Genomic DNA, 13,598 nt, shown 5'->3' with positions numbered 1-13,598 from the left:
AGCTGTTCCCTTCTCCAGGGGATCTTCCCAACCCAGGGATCGAAAGTATGTACTCAGTAATTATTAACATTTTGGATTTAGTATGCACTGCAGAAGTGTTCATAACTGAATTGAAGGAAAAACAGAGAAAAGTTTTATTTTGTGGTATCCTTCATTCATTACTGTGTTCTTATTTTGTTGCCCGAAGTCTAATGGGACCAATATAATGCATGGCTGTGCTTAATTATGAAAATAAGACTTACAGAATTTAATATTTTCACAAACTATAAATAAGGAAATTGATCTGTCATTTCTAGTTTACTTTAATGGGATTTTTAACTCTAATTTACACATTGCATACAATCAATATTTATTGAATTCCTCTTGGGCAGCATAACAATATGCAAGCAGTAGGGAGAAAAACATTTTTTAGAGGCAGTCTTGTTAAGAATATGAGCTGGGAACAAGTAGGTGGGCCAAGGGTTTATATAAATGATCTTTAAAATAATAGTATTATTGAATGATGGCTAACATTTTTTTTTAGTGCTTACTTTGACTAGGCACTTATTTAATATATTAATCCATGACCCTTAATGCTCACAGTCTGTCAAGGTAGATACTGTTAGCTTCCCTATCTGACACATGAAGTAGCTGCAGCCCAGAAGTCTTAACTGCTTTGTTCATGTTCACACTGCCAGAAAGTGATGGAAATGAAATTCCAACGCAGACAGTCTGGTTCAAGAGCCTGTGCTTTTGATCACTATTCTGTATTACCTTTTGTTCCAGAATGGTGTTAAGAAAAAGGTATTCTGGTGTTGTTAAATATAGTAATGACTAGATTCATGTGAAGATTTAAATTTAAATGAACTAAAATTAAAAATTTAGTTGTCTAGTTAACTAACCACATTTCAAGTGCTCAGAACTCACATATTGCTGGTAATTATTATATTTGACATTTCCATCATCACAGAAAGTTCTGTGGAATAGCTCTTGTATAGAATATAAGTGTTACAGCAGTTGATGAGAAAAGGTGAAGTGCTTGTGAGGAACAAAGTTATACTGAGTGTTTAATGATTGAATGGGTAACCTGTGCAACAGACAGCTGGACTGTTCCTTAAGAAGGGGGATATATATTACAGGTGAAAGAGAAGGAAATGGAAATTCTACTCTGGACATGATGAATGGAGGGATCTATGAGCTATCCACCTGAAGCTGCCAAGAAAGCATTTGACGTGCTGAAGCTTAAGAGAGAATTCTGAGACGGAATCATCTCTGTGGGGATAATCTTGAACCATGAGAGCTGATGAGGTTTTCAGAAAGGAAAATTTAGAAAGAGAAGAGCTGAGGGAGAGCCTTGAGGTATATTTAGGGAGTTGATGGTGAAAAGCGGGGTCAGAGAAAGGAAGAGAGAGGAGGGATAGCCAAGGTGATGAAAAACCACAAGAGCAAAAAAGAGACGAGACTCTCATGAAGGAGGGATTGATTTTTAGTGTGAAATAGTATAGAGAGATAATGACTGAGAGGAAAAACTGCATTTGGTAATGACACAGTGCTGAACTTTTAAAATGCAATGGAATGTTAATAGAAACCAAATGATGTGAGTAGGCAGAGAGAAAATATAGACAGAGGTTTAAATCAATCTTTCACAAAGTTTAGAAGTTAAGTAAAGGAGCAAGTGAGTACAGAATAGAAGGGGAAAGTGAAGGGTTTGTTTTTTTTAATAGAGGAAATGAACTTGGCTGAAGGCAAAACAGCAGAAACCTTCATGATATTATTCATTCATTCATTCATTTGTTCATTCAGTATATATATTGCATACCTACTGGGTATCGGACACTGTGAAGAATGAGGCAAATTCAATTCCTGTTCCCCTGATACACTCACATTGTTGACTTTTTTCTGTCCTGTCTTTTCTCCCAACTGTCTCCTAAGACTCCTACCTTCCTGCCTGTCTTTAACGATAGTTTACAGGCACACATATCAAACCAAACTTATTAAAGAACATTTAAAACATACACTGCTCTTTCCTGGTGTGTGTCATTTTCTTTACTAAATTTGTTTCTTCTTTTTATAAATTACAAACAATGAATAAACTTTTCAAATGAGACAAAACCTGTTATACTTGATCTTGACTTGGTTTCCAATAAAAAGTAAAGAGGTGAGTAAATGAGGAGGACCAAAGTTACAGTATGGTTCCTTTTCCCATTTGATGATCAGCACATACTGTTGCTGCCTGTTGAGAAAAACCATTCCTTCTGTAGCTGTAAAGTCTGTCATGACTAAGTATTGGATCCCTGATGACCTGATTTAAATATAAAACACATTTCTTAGAGTTTGGCATTACCCTCCATCATGTTGAACTCTTAGTATAGCAGCAAGGTACCACTTAATGTGTCAAGAGCAATACTTGTTATAATGTCATGCTTTCCCTTGGAGATCACTTACCCATATAAAAGATACAATGTCATAGCTGCAAGCTGTGGTTTAAAGTTCTTAGCACTTGTTACATTTGAAGTAAGTTAAACTTAGTTTAATTCAGCAGTTTGGAAAGGAAGAAGGGCATCTTCTCTTCTAATTCTGGAAGGAAACATGAAAAGATTTGATTAAGGAAAGTATTTTGTGGTGAAGAGTATAGATGAGTAGGTCAGTCCAGTTTCGAAGTATGTACTGCCAGAAGGGAAGTGCCTAACAGACTTGGTACATTGCAAGGCTAGGAGGGCATGCTACCTGGAAATTGTGTTACATGGTGGCTGTTATGGAAGGAGTTACAGTCATTTAGGGGAGGCAACATTAGACATTTGAAATACCATTAGAGACAAAAGTGATGTACTTAAATGGTTGTCCAAGTTAATTATGTATCAGAATCACCTAGGAAGCTATCTTTCAAAATTCAGATTTTTGAGCCCTACTCCGGAGGCATCAGGAGTTGTCCAAGAATATTTTTTTTAAGTAAACCTTCCTATTGGTTCTAATTTAGTTTGTTCTCAGAACTGTACTTGAGAAGCACTGGAATTCAGTAAAATAATAAACAGAATATAATAAAACCTTAGAGGATGAGATACCCTGAATCTTTTCTTTGATTTAACCAAGCACATCCAAATATCTAATATGTGCTAGGTATTATGCTATGTTCTAGGCTTACAAAGTTGAATAATATAGTTCCTGCTTTTAAGCTCAGGAATCTAATAGAAGAGATACTGGCAGATAAATGACAGTGTGGTTAGTGGAATGATAGAACTGTACAGCATATTATGGAGCAAATAGGAGGAGTACCTAACCAGTCCTGGTTGGTTTTGGAGCCAGGTAAGGTGGCAGGATCAAGAGAGCTTCATCAAAATGGTTGAGCTTTTTGATACCAGATAACTAATGCCTTATAATATCTCATATTGTTCATTTCAGTGATTGTGCTTAGAAATCTTGATCAAATGTATTAAACATTTTCTTGTTTTAAAAACAGAATTCATGTAGTTTAATCTTTTTATTGATGATTTAACATGATCATTTATTATGTTATTTATGCTATATAATTGCAAAATAGTGATAACTTTTATCACATTCTACAGAATTACTTTCTGTTATCCACAGTGGTCCACAACTACTGTGATTTTGCTATTGTCATTTGTTTCCTGTCCTCTTTGTTGCCATTCTAATCATTGTCTTCTCTTAATGTCATTGTGGCTATCTGTAGAATATCTTATTTATTTAAAATTTTCCTTGGACATAATGATTTGGATCTAAAAAAAAGAATGTCAATAAGTAAAAAGTATGAAGCATTCTGTTAAATATAGTACATGTATTTTATGATATATATTTTAACTACTCAGCTATCTTTTTAAAATTAATTTTTATTGGAGTATAGCTGCCTTACAACGTTGTTAGTTTCTACTCTGTGCTATGCTCTGCTTAGTTGCTCAGTTGTCTTCGACCCTTTGTGACCCCATGGACTGCAGCACGCCAGGTTACTCTATCTGTGGGATTCTCCAGGCAAGAATACTGAAATGAGTTGCCATGCTCTCCTCCAAGTGATCTTCCTGACCCAGGGATCGAACTCAGGTTTTCCATCTGAGCCTCCAGGGAAGCCCAAGAATACTAGAGTGTGTAACCTATCCCTTTTCCAGGGAATCTTCCCAACCCAGGAATTGAACAGGAGTCTCCTGCATTGCAGGTGAATTCTTTACCAGCTGGGCTACCAGGGAAGCCCAGTTTCTACTCTACAGCAGAGTTAATCAGCTATATGTATACATGTATCTCTTTTTGGATTTCCTTCTCATTTGGGTCACCACAGAACATTGAGTAGAGTTCCCTGTGCTATACAGTAGATTCTCATCTATTTTAAACTTAGTATCAGTAGTGTATATATGTCAGTCCGAATCTCCCAGTTCATTCTACTCAGCTGTCTTACTTTTTATTTCAGAGCCATTTGGTACACATAATATAACTTTTTCATTTTCATTTTATAAGCAAGTAAGCTGAGACTCAAAGGTATCAGGGATTATCAGTAACAGTCAAGGAGTATGGTCAGGCCTCCTGATACCAAAATAGTTTCAACTTTCTATAAAATCATTGATTCTTAATTCCTAGGGGTTATAGCAAAGTCATTTGGAGAATTTTCAAATTATGCATGCCAAAGACTGGACCCAAAAGTAACTGATTCAGTAAGTCTGGCATGTATATTTCTTTCTTTTTTTTTTTTTTTTTAAGGACTTTTTTTCAGCTTTGTTTAGATATAATTAATAAAATTATAAGATGAATGTATATTGTGATGATATTCTTATACATTGTGAAAGGATACCTCCCATCCAGTTAACTAGCACATCCATGACCTCATGTGTTTATTTGGTGAGAACATTTACATTCTACTCTCTTAGCATATTTCAGTTATACAGCAGAGTGTTCCCAACTACACTCACCACATTGTATATCCTCAGACCTTATTATTTTAAAGCTGAAAATTTGTACCTTCTTACCAAGTTCTCCCTATTTCCCCCACCTCTGAAACCCCTGGCAAACACTTTTCTGTTTTCTGTTTCTATGAGTTTAGCCTTTTATTCAGATTACACATATAAGTGATCAGATCAGATCAGATCAGATCAGTCGCTCAGTCGTATCCGACTCTTTGCGACCCCATGAATCACAGCACTCCAGGCCTCCCTGTCCATCACCAACCCCCGGAGTTCACTGAGACTCACGTCCGTCGAGTCAGTGATACCATCCAGCCATCTCATCCTCTGGCGTCCCCTTCTCCTCCTGCCCCCAATCCCTCCCAGCATCAGTCTTTTCCAATGAGTCAACTGTTCGCATAAGGTGGCCAAAGTACTGGAGTTTCAGCTTTAGCATCATTTCTTCCAAAGAAATCCCAGGGCTGATCTCCCTCAGAATGGACTGGTTGGATGTCCTTGCAGTCCAAGGGACTCTCAAGAGTCTTCTCCAACACCACAGGTCAAAAGCATCAATTCTTTGGCGCTCAGCCTTCTTCACAGTCCAACTCTCACATCCATACATGACCACAGGAAAAACCATAGCCTTGACTAGACGAACCTTTGTTGGCAAAGTAATGTCTCTGCTTTTGAATATGCTGTCTAGGTTGGTCATAACTTTGCTTCCAAGGAGTAAGCGTCATTTAATTTCATGGCTGCAGTCACCATCTGCAGTGATTTTGGAGCCCAGAAAAATAAAGTCTGACACTGTTTCCACTGTTTCCCCCTCTATTTCCCATGAAGTGATGGGCCCAGATGCCATGATCTTAGTTTTCTGAATGTTGAGCGTTAAGCCAGCTTTTTCACTCTCCTCTTTCACTTTCATCAAAAGGCTTTTTAGTTCCTCTTCACTTTCTGCCATAAGGGTGGTGTCATCTGCATATCTGAGGTTATTGGTATTTCCCCAGGCAATCTTGATTCCAGCTTGTGTTTCTTCCAGTCCAGCGTTTCTCATGATGTACTCTGCATATAAGTTAAATAAACAGGGTGACAATATACAGCCTTGATGAAACTCCTTTTCCTATTTGGAACCAGTCTGTTGTTCCATGTGGCTTATTTCACTTAGCATAACTCCCTCAAGATCCAACCATGTTGTTGCAAATGGCAGGATTTCCTTTTTTCTCGTGGCTGAATAATGGAAGAATATTCCCTTCCCACAGTTTTATATCCTGTCTTCTCTGTTCATTCATCATCCATTAACAGACACTTGAATTGTTGTCATGTCTTGGCTGTTGTGCAGTAGAACGTGAGAGTGCAGATAATCTCTTCAGCATCCTGTTTTCATTTCCTTTGGATATATAGCCAGGAGTGGAACTGCTGGGTTATTTGGTAGTTCTATTTTTAACTTTGAGGGACGTTTATTCTGTTTCCACAGTGGCTGAACCAGTTTACATTGCCATCAACAGTGCACAAGGGTTCCCTTTTCTCCACATCCTCGCCTACACACATTATCTCTTGTCTTTTTGGTAACAGCCATATTAAGAGGTAGGAGGTGCGGTCTCATACCTTTAATTTGCATTTCCCTTCTGATTAGTGATATTGAGCAACTTTTCAGGTATTTGACCATTTGTCTTCTTTGAAAAACTCTGCCCATTTTTTAAATTGGGTTGTTTGGGGGTGTTTTGCTATTGAATTGTATGATTTCTTTATATATTTTGGATATTAACCCTTTATCAGATACATGATTTGCAAATATTTTATCCCATTCCATAGGATGCTTTTTCACTTTGTTGCTTGTTTCCTTTGCTGTATAGAAGCTCTTTTATTTGATGCAGTGCCACTTGTTTCTTTTTTTTGCGTTTGTTGGCATGTATATTTCTAAAACAGACAAATTCTTGAAAGACTCTGATGTACACCCCTGAACCATCATGTTATAATCTAGTTCTTGTCTGTATTCTAATAGATAAGGTTGGAGTATATCAGATTTCATTTCTGAGTAATAATATGGTACAAGCAATAAATGCTTATAAAGTCTAGACCATGAGAGAGAGATTTCAGAGTTTACTCTGAGTAAAAGTCATTGGAGAGTTTTGAATTGAAGGGGAATATGATCTAAGTTGCATTTTGAAATGATCACATAGCACTACATGCAGAAGAAATGGAGAGTGGTGGGAAAGTGAGTCACCGAGGCTCTAGTGGGGAAAGCAGTTAGATGATTACCTTAATACAGGCAAAGAGATGGATAGAGGCTTCAAGGGTGTTAATAGTAGAGATGGTGAGAAATGAATGGGTCTTGGGTATATTTTTAAGACAAAAGCAACAGAATTTGCTGACAAATCAGATATGTAGTGTGAGAGGAGTTAAGTTTTAAGTTAAGAATTCAATCTTAAGTTTTTAGCCCTTCAAGTAACTAGAAGGCTAGAATTGCCTCTTACTGAAGCAGAGAAAATGGGAGAAGAATGGGTTTGGGAGGAAGATTGAGATATTATTTTTAGATATGTAAAATTTGAGGTGCCTTTTAGACATCCCAATTGTAGTCTGGTGATATGGACTGATAAGTCTGAGGTGGACTGGACTGATCCAGCATGGATGTAAATTGCAGACGGATTCTTTACCATTTGAGCCACCAGGGAAGCTCATCGACATATTTATGACATTTTAAATCATAAAGTTAGATGATATTGCCAAAAAAGCAGTTGTTGATAGAGACTCAAGAACTAAACCTTGGAACACTCTAACAATTAGAGGCTAGAGAGATGAGGACAACCCAAATGGAGACACAAACGGATTAGATGGTGAGGTGGGAAGAAAAGCAGAACAGTATGATATCCTATAAGTTAAGTGAAAAAAGTACTGAAAGGGGAGTGATTAGTTTTATCAGACAGTAGACTAAGATGAAAACTGTTCATTGATCATTGGATTTAGCAATATGGAGACTATTAGTGACCTTGATAAGGAATATTTCAGTGGGGTGATTGAGACAAAAGGTATGACAGGAATGGGTTCAAAAGAGAATGTAAAGGAAAGAACCAGAGATAGTTGAGAAGAGACAACTCTTTGGAGGGCTGTTGTTATAAAAAGGAATAAAGAAGTGGTATGGTAGCTAAGGGGAAGACATGAGGTCAAGTTTTAAGATGGGAAAAATTATGGCATTGTTTGATGATGGGAATTATCCAACAGAGGAAAAATTTGATGATGAAAAAGAGAATTGATAGAGCTACCTCTTTGATAAGAAAGAAGAAATGGGATTTCATGCTTAAGAAGGGGATTTGGCCTTAGGGACACAGACAGTTATCTATAAAAGCTGCAAGGAAAGCAGATTATATGGGTACAAATGCAGAGAGTAGATAGATAAGGGAAGAGCAGGTTGTAGACATTCTTTTCTGATTGCTTCTGTCTTGGGAAGCAAGCTTATTAGCTGTGCTTGAGGATAGGAGAGAGTTATTGGAAATTTGAAAAAGAGGAGTAAGTGTGAAATAGCTATCAAGAGAGGACAAGTAGAAATCGACTATGGAACTGACTAAGGGACAGCTTCAAAGGTAGACTGGAATTTGAAGTGAATCCAGTTAGCTTGAATTTATATTTTTCTGAACATTATATTCAGTTGCAGACATGGAATACAGGAAAAGGTGGATATAATCAAGGTTGAAATGTTTGGTGAATACTATGTTGGGGGGTGGGGAAGGAGTGACAAAAATGACAAATAGTGGAACTTTTGCTTTGTTAGGAAGGAAGTGAAGATTTGGAAGTGGAAGGGAGAACTTTGGAAGATGTTAGGAACAATGAACCTTAGGAACCGTTGGGGTCAGAAATTATTATTAGAGTTGGAGTAGTAGAGAGAAGCTGAAAAGACGGGAGGTGGTAATCAGAGTCAGAGGGTAAGCTGCTGACATGGAAAGGCCCAGTGCTTTAAGCTGGAATGAGGAGGCTTACCAGTTTTCTTAGTGGCTATAATAATTATTCTGATGGATTGATTTGTTAGGTTCATGACTACAAAGAAGGAACTCCAGAAGAGAAGACCTACTATATAGAATTATGGGATGTTGGAGGCTCTGTGGGCAGTGCCAGCAGTGTGAAAAGCACAAGAGCAGTATTCTACAACTCTGTAAATGGTAAAGCTTTTTTTATTTTTACCATATTTTAGTGGTCTCAGATCGTCTGATGTGGAATGCTGGACTTGGTTTAAGAAAGATATAGTATAGTCACAGCTCTTAAATCTGCATAACACATTCTAGTTTGTGTTTTCTAGATTCTGACTATGTATTTCAGAACATTAGATATTTGCTTTGTCTAAGTGCCTCTGTTTACATTATTGTCATAAACTAAATATTGAGACATAAAATTGTATTTTTGGTACTCGACATAAAACACAGAACTTTCAAAACACCGTCCCCTGGGAGTGCTTGCTGTTGCTTTAGTCAACTGAGTGTGTACCATTAGGAGTCTCATGGTCTAAGTCAGATGTCACAGAGATACTGAGATTTCTTTCATCTGCTCCTTAGAGAGAGGCCTATGTAATTATAAAAGCTACCTAAGGATGTTTTCAGGGGTGCAGAAATTTCATCCAGTTATGTACAAATACCTGGAGCAGACTTCCAGATAGAAGTGTGTAATAGGACATGAGTGCAGTTCATAGAGTGCCTACTCTGTGTCAAGGAGCTAAACTGTTGGCACCTGTGATTTACCTGTAGTTGTTTTTTTTTTTTTTAATATTTTTTAAATTCAGTTTTTACCTTTTTTTTTTTTTTACTGTGAAATATAATTTCAGCTTCTCTTTGATTGATAGACCAACAGATTTAGCATCTTACCCTTCCTTTCTGATAGATGCTTAGTTATTAATTGGGCTTCATTTATACTATACTTAGATCTCATTCAATAATAGGTAAGCATTGTAATTATTCAGTACCATCTTCATTACTTATATTCCTCTTTCAATATCTTATCTCCCATATCATAAGGTTTTGTAGATACTACAAAATGTAGAGAAGGCTCTTGTCACTGGATACATACTATAGAATACAGGATGAGTTGTGTTAGTTGTATCAGAACTGTTTTGCATTTAACTCAGAATTCTATCTGAAAGTGTCACAATCTAACTGAAGAAACAAAATATTAATAAACGAAACAAAATAGTTAAACATGGTGACTAATATATGATATAATACATGATAAAGTACATGATAATATCATGTATTAATATAATGTATATAAGTGAAAAAACAGCTAAGACTGGTATAGTGTTAGGTGACTAATGTTAAAGAGCAGGAGAGAAAGAAATGAGGCCTGGTTTATTATATTGGTCAAATGACTTGTCAACATTGGTATCAATCTGATTTGGCAAAGAGAAGTTTGGATAAATGACACTTTTGCTGTTTGATCTTTTTGAGAAAGAATTAGGATAAAAATTATAAATAAATAATAAAGCTAAGGACTGTTCAAATCTTAGAAACTAAATGGAATTCTGAGTTGTAAACTTAGTAAGTACTGAAGAAGTCCATCTAAATCCATATTTATTTGGTTATCTTTTTTATACCTCTATCCATTAGTGATTTGTGTCTTCCTTGAATATTATTGAAGTAATTTCATATACCCTGTGTTAGTTTTACAGGTAAGACTGAGATACAGTCCTGCTTCTTAAAAAATAATCCCTGTTACTTGATGTATACCTATTTTTTCAGAATTTAGTGCTACTTTTGGAGCTAACCCATTGAAAGTGAAAGAAAGTGAAAGTGATTCTAGAAAGTACTTTTATTGTAATCATTGGTAATATTAGTTTATATAATAACACAATCTTCTTCCATCTTCTTCCATGAACTATACTCAAGAACTGCAATCTTTCTTTCTATTATGAAGGATTTGGACACTTCAGTTTTTTGTCTCAAGTTGATGTATGGCAAAACCAATACAATATTGTAAAGTAATTAGCCTTCAATTAAAATAAATAAATTTATATTAAAAAATATAAAAAAAAATAATAACCCCTGTTAAGAACAATCTTAATAGGGATTCACAGACACAGAAAAGAAAATTATGATTACCAAAGAGAAAGGTAGGGAGGGATAAATTAGGAGTTTGGGATTAGCAGATACAAATACTGTGTATAAAATAGATAATAAGGTCCTACTGTATAGCACAGAAAACTATATTCAAGATCTTGTAATAACCCTATAATGGAAAAGAATCTCATATATGTATGTATATGTGTATAAATAGATCTGAATCACTTTGCTGTACATTTGAAACTAACACAGTATTGTAAATCAATACTTTAATTTTTTAAAAAAAGAGAAAAATCAGTTTCTGAGTTCTTTGAACCTGCCTCTGGAACATTTCTCTTGTTAGAGGCATTCAAGGTTCTTTACTCAATCTACCATCCTTAGTTTACTAAGAAACAGAGCATAAGGATCATTCCGTTCAAATATACAGTCTGTTCTTAGCAATAACTTTCTTCCCTCAGTATCCTGCCTCTTCCCACCGTGATGACTGAGGCTGATAATCCCTAAAGGAGACCTGTAGAGTGTCTCTCGCTTTCAGTTTTTAAAGATTTAGCACCTATTCTGATCAGCTGTCACCCTGACTTCTTTCCTTTGGGCCTCACTGTGTCCCTTCTAGTTCATAGTCTACAAAGCATGGACTCTCAGCCCAAATGAAAGAAGGAACATAAGGAAAAGGGTGCTTAGTGCCCTTAAAAACTCAAAAGCTATAAATAGAGATCCTCAAAACATCTAATAACTCATTTAGGCCTTTGTAATTTTTTCACTGTCCCAGCCAAACCCACTCATATGTTTGTATTTATACCTAGGAAATAAGGAGAGGAGAAAGTATCTGCCATTCCTTTGCCCTAAAGTGACTTTATTCTGCTTTCCTCCAGTCTTTTACTGTCAGATTACTTGATTTCAAATCCTGGCTGCCCCACTTACCAGCCTCTCTGAGCCTGTTTCCACATGTGTAAAATAAAGATAATAATTCTTATTTCATAGAACTGTTTTGAAAATCAAATTAGATGACACGGAAAGCACAATATGTAGTACATAAATACTGAATAAATATTAGCTATAATTTTTAATAGTAGCTCTTTATTCCTTTTTTAGTCTGCCCTTGTTTCCTTAATGCGTATTGGAGCCCCTCATTGAGAAGGTAGAGTGAATGCAGTTGGACCGGGGGGCCAGTGTCAGATCTGTTTGTTCCAGATGCCAGGAGAAATGTAGATTTAACTTGAGCCACCTGGAACTAGTCAGCTATCACTTGCACAAGCACCTTAGTTGTACAGTGTCTGTAAAACCTAGAGGAGCCAAATCATTCTAACTCTCATGCCCTTCTTTTTTCATATTTACATATCTTACGTCTTGAAGATGGGAGAATCATCAGTTTCACATTCTTTCTTCACAGTAGAATCTGGGTAATATAGGAAAGAGTTGGGGTTCGTTTAAAAACATATAGTCTCTTGACCACAAGATGATACTCTAAATTTCTCTAGGCATTAAAACATTTCCTCTATTGTATATATTGTATCATAATTACCTGCTTTGCCTTTCTGTCTAGGATCTTAGCTGATTCTATTTAATTGTACTTCTCAACCTCATTATATTTTACAGTTTTTCTCAATCTCTAGAAAGTCCATCTATTTTCTACTATTCATACTTCTTAACTATCTTTTCCTGTCTCCTTATGGCATATTTCTTTTGCTGTGTTTTAACTAAATCTCTTACAGATTGAGCAAGCTTACATAGCTAGGCATTAATTCAAAGAACTAAATGATTAGACTTTAAAGTTGATTAGGTCCAGGTAACCTACAAGAAAACATCTTGTCAGCTAAAGAATAGGAATTTGTATCAAATTAAATCAATACCATTTAAATAAATTTTTATTATTAAATATTTTAATGAGTAAATAATAGGTGTATGTATGATGTCTATGACAGATGCATAGTGTAGAAAAATAATCTTTTTGAGTGAATATAATTTCCTATATACTTAAAGTAGTTTTGATTCTTTTTATTGATGAAGTAGTTGTATAATTAGGACCAGGCAGAGTAGGCACTCATTAAGTGTTTAATGAAGGAAAAAAAGACATTCTAAAAGCTTAATGAAATTTTTGTCAGCCCTTGTAGAATTTTTTTTTAGTTACGTAACAAAGAAAAAAATTTAGTTAATTATTTGCAAGAACTTACAGAGGAAATTTTTAAATAATCATGTCTGAGTTTGTTAGTCATACCAGAATGCATTCATTAAGAAATCGAATGCTTTGTCACTTGCAAAATGAAGAGGAAATGTTAAAATATTGACACTATTTTCTCTGATTATTTTAGGTATTATTTTAGTGCATGACTTAACAAATAAGAAGTCATCCCAAAACTTGTACCGTTGGTCACTGGAAGCTCTAAATAGGGATTTGGTGCCAACTGGAGTCTTGGTAACAAATGGGTAAGCCCAAATTACTTCACAGTTGGTTTGAAATGCTATAGCAGTCACAAGAATGTACCTTCCAAAATAACCGTTTTGTAAGATGTTTGATTTGCAAATATTTTCTCCCAGTCTGTAGTTTGTCTTTTCATTCTCTTAGCAGTATCTGTCACAAAACAGTACTTTTTCATTTTGATGAAGTCTCGTTTCTCTGCTTTTTTCCTTTATGTACTGTGTTTTGAGAATCATGTATAACAACTGTTTGCCTAATCTGTGTTTCTTTTAGAAGTTTTATACTTTT

At 35.7% G+C, this 13,598-nt stretch overlaps 1 protein-coding gene across 1 annotated transcript in view; it reads left to right on the top strand.

The window, feature by feature from the left end:
• The window catches only part of RABL3 (RAB, member of RAS oncogene family like 3), a 37,984-nt gene that overhangs the window by 12,587 nt on the left and 11,799 nt on the right, over positions 1-13,598 (top strand). Inside the window, exons 3-4 of the mRNA XM_055568316.1 lie at positions 8,878-9,007; positions 13,204-13,318. Of these exons, the coding sequence (XP_055424291.1) occupies positions 8,878-9,007; positions 13,204-13,318 (245 nt within the window). The remainder of the gene's footprint in view (positions 1-8,877; positions 9,008-13,203; positions 13,319-13,598) is intronic.

Source organism: Bubalus kerabau, chromosome 2 (genome assembly GCF_029407905.1).
Source record: "Bubalus kerabau isolate K-KA32 ecotype Philippines breed swamp buffalo chromosome 2, PCC_UOA_SB_1v2, whole genome shotgun sequence".
In the NCBI taxonomy this organism is placed as follows: domain Eukaryota; kingdom Metazoa; phylum Chordata; class Mammalia; order Artiodactyla; family Bovidae; genus Bubalus; species Bubalus kerabau.
Note: the sequence above shows the minus strand (reverse complement) of the source record. Positions and strands in the feature narration are given on the sequence as shown.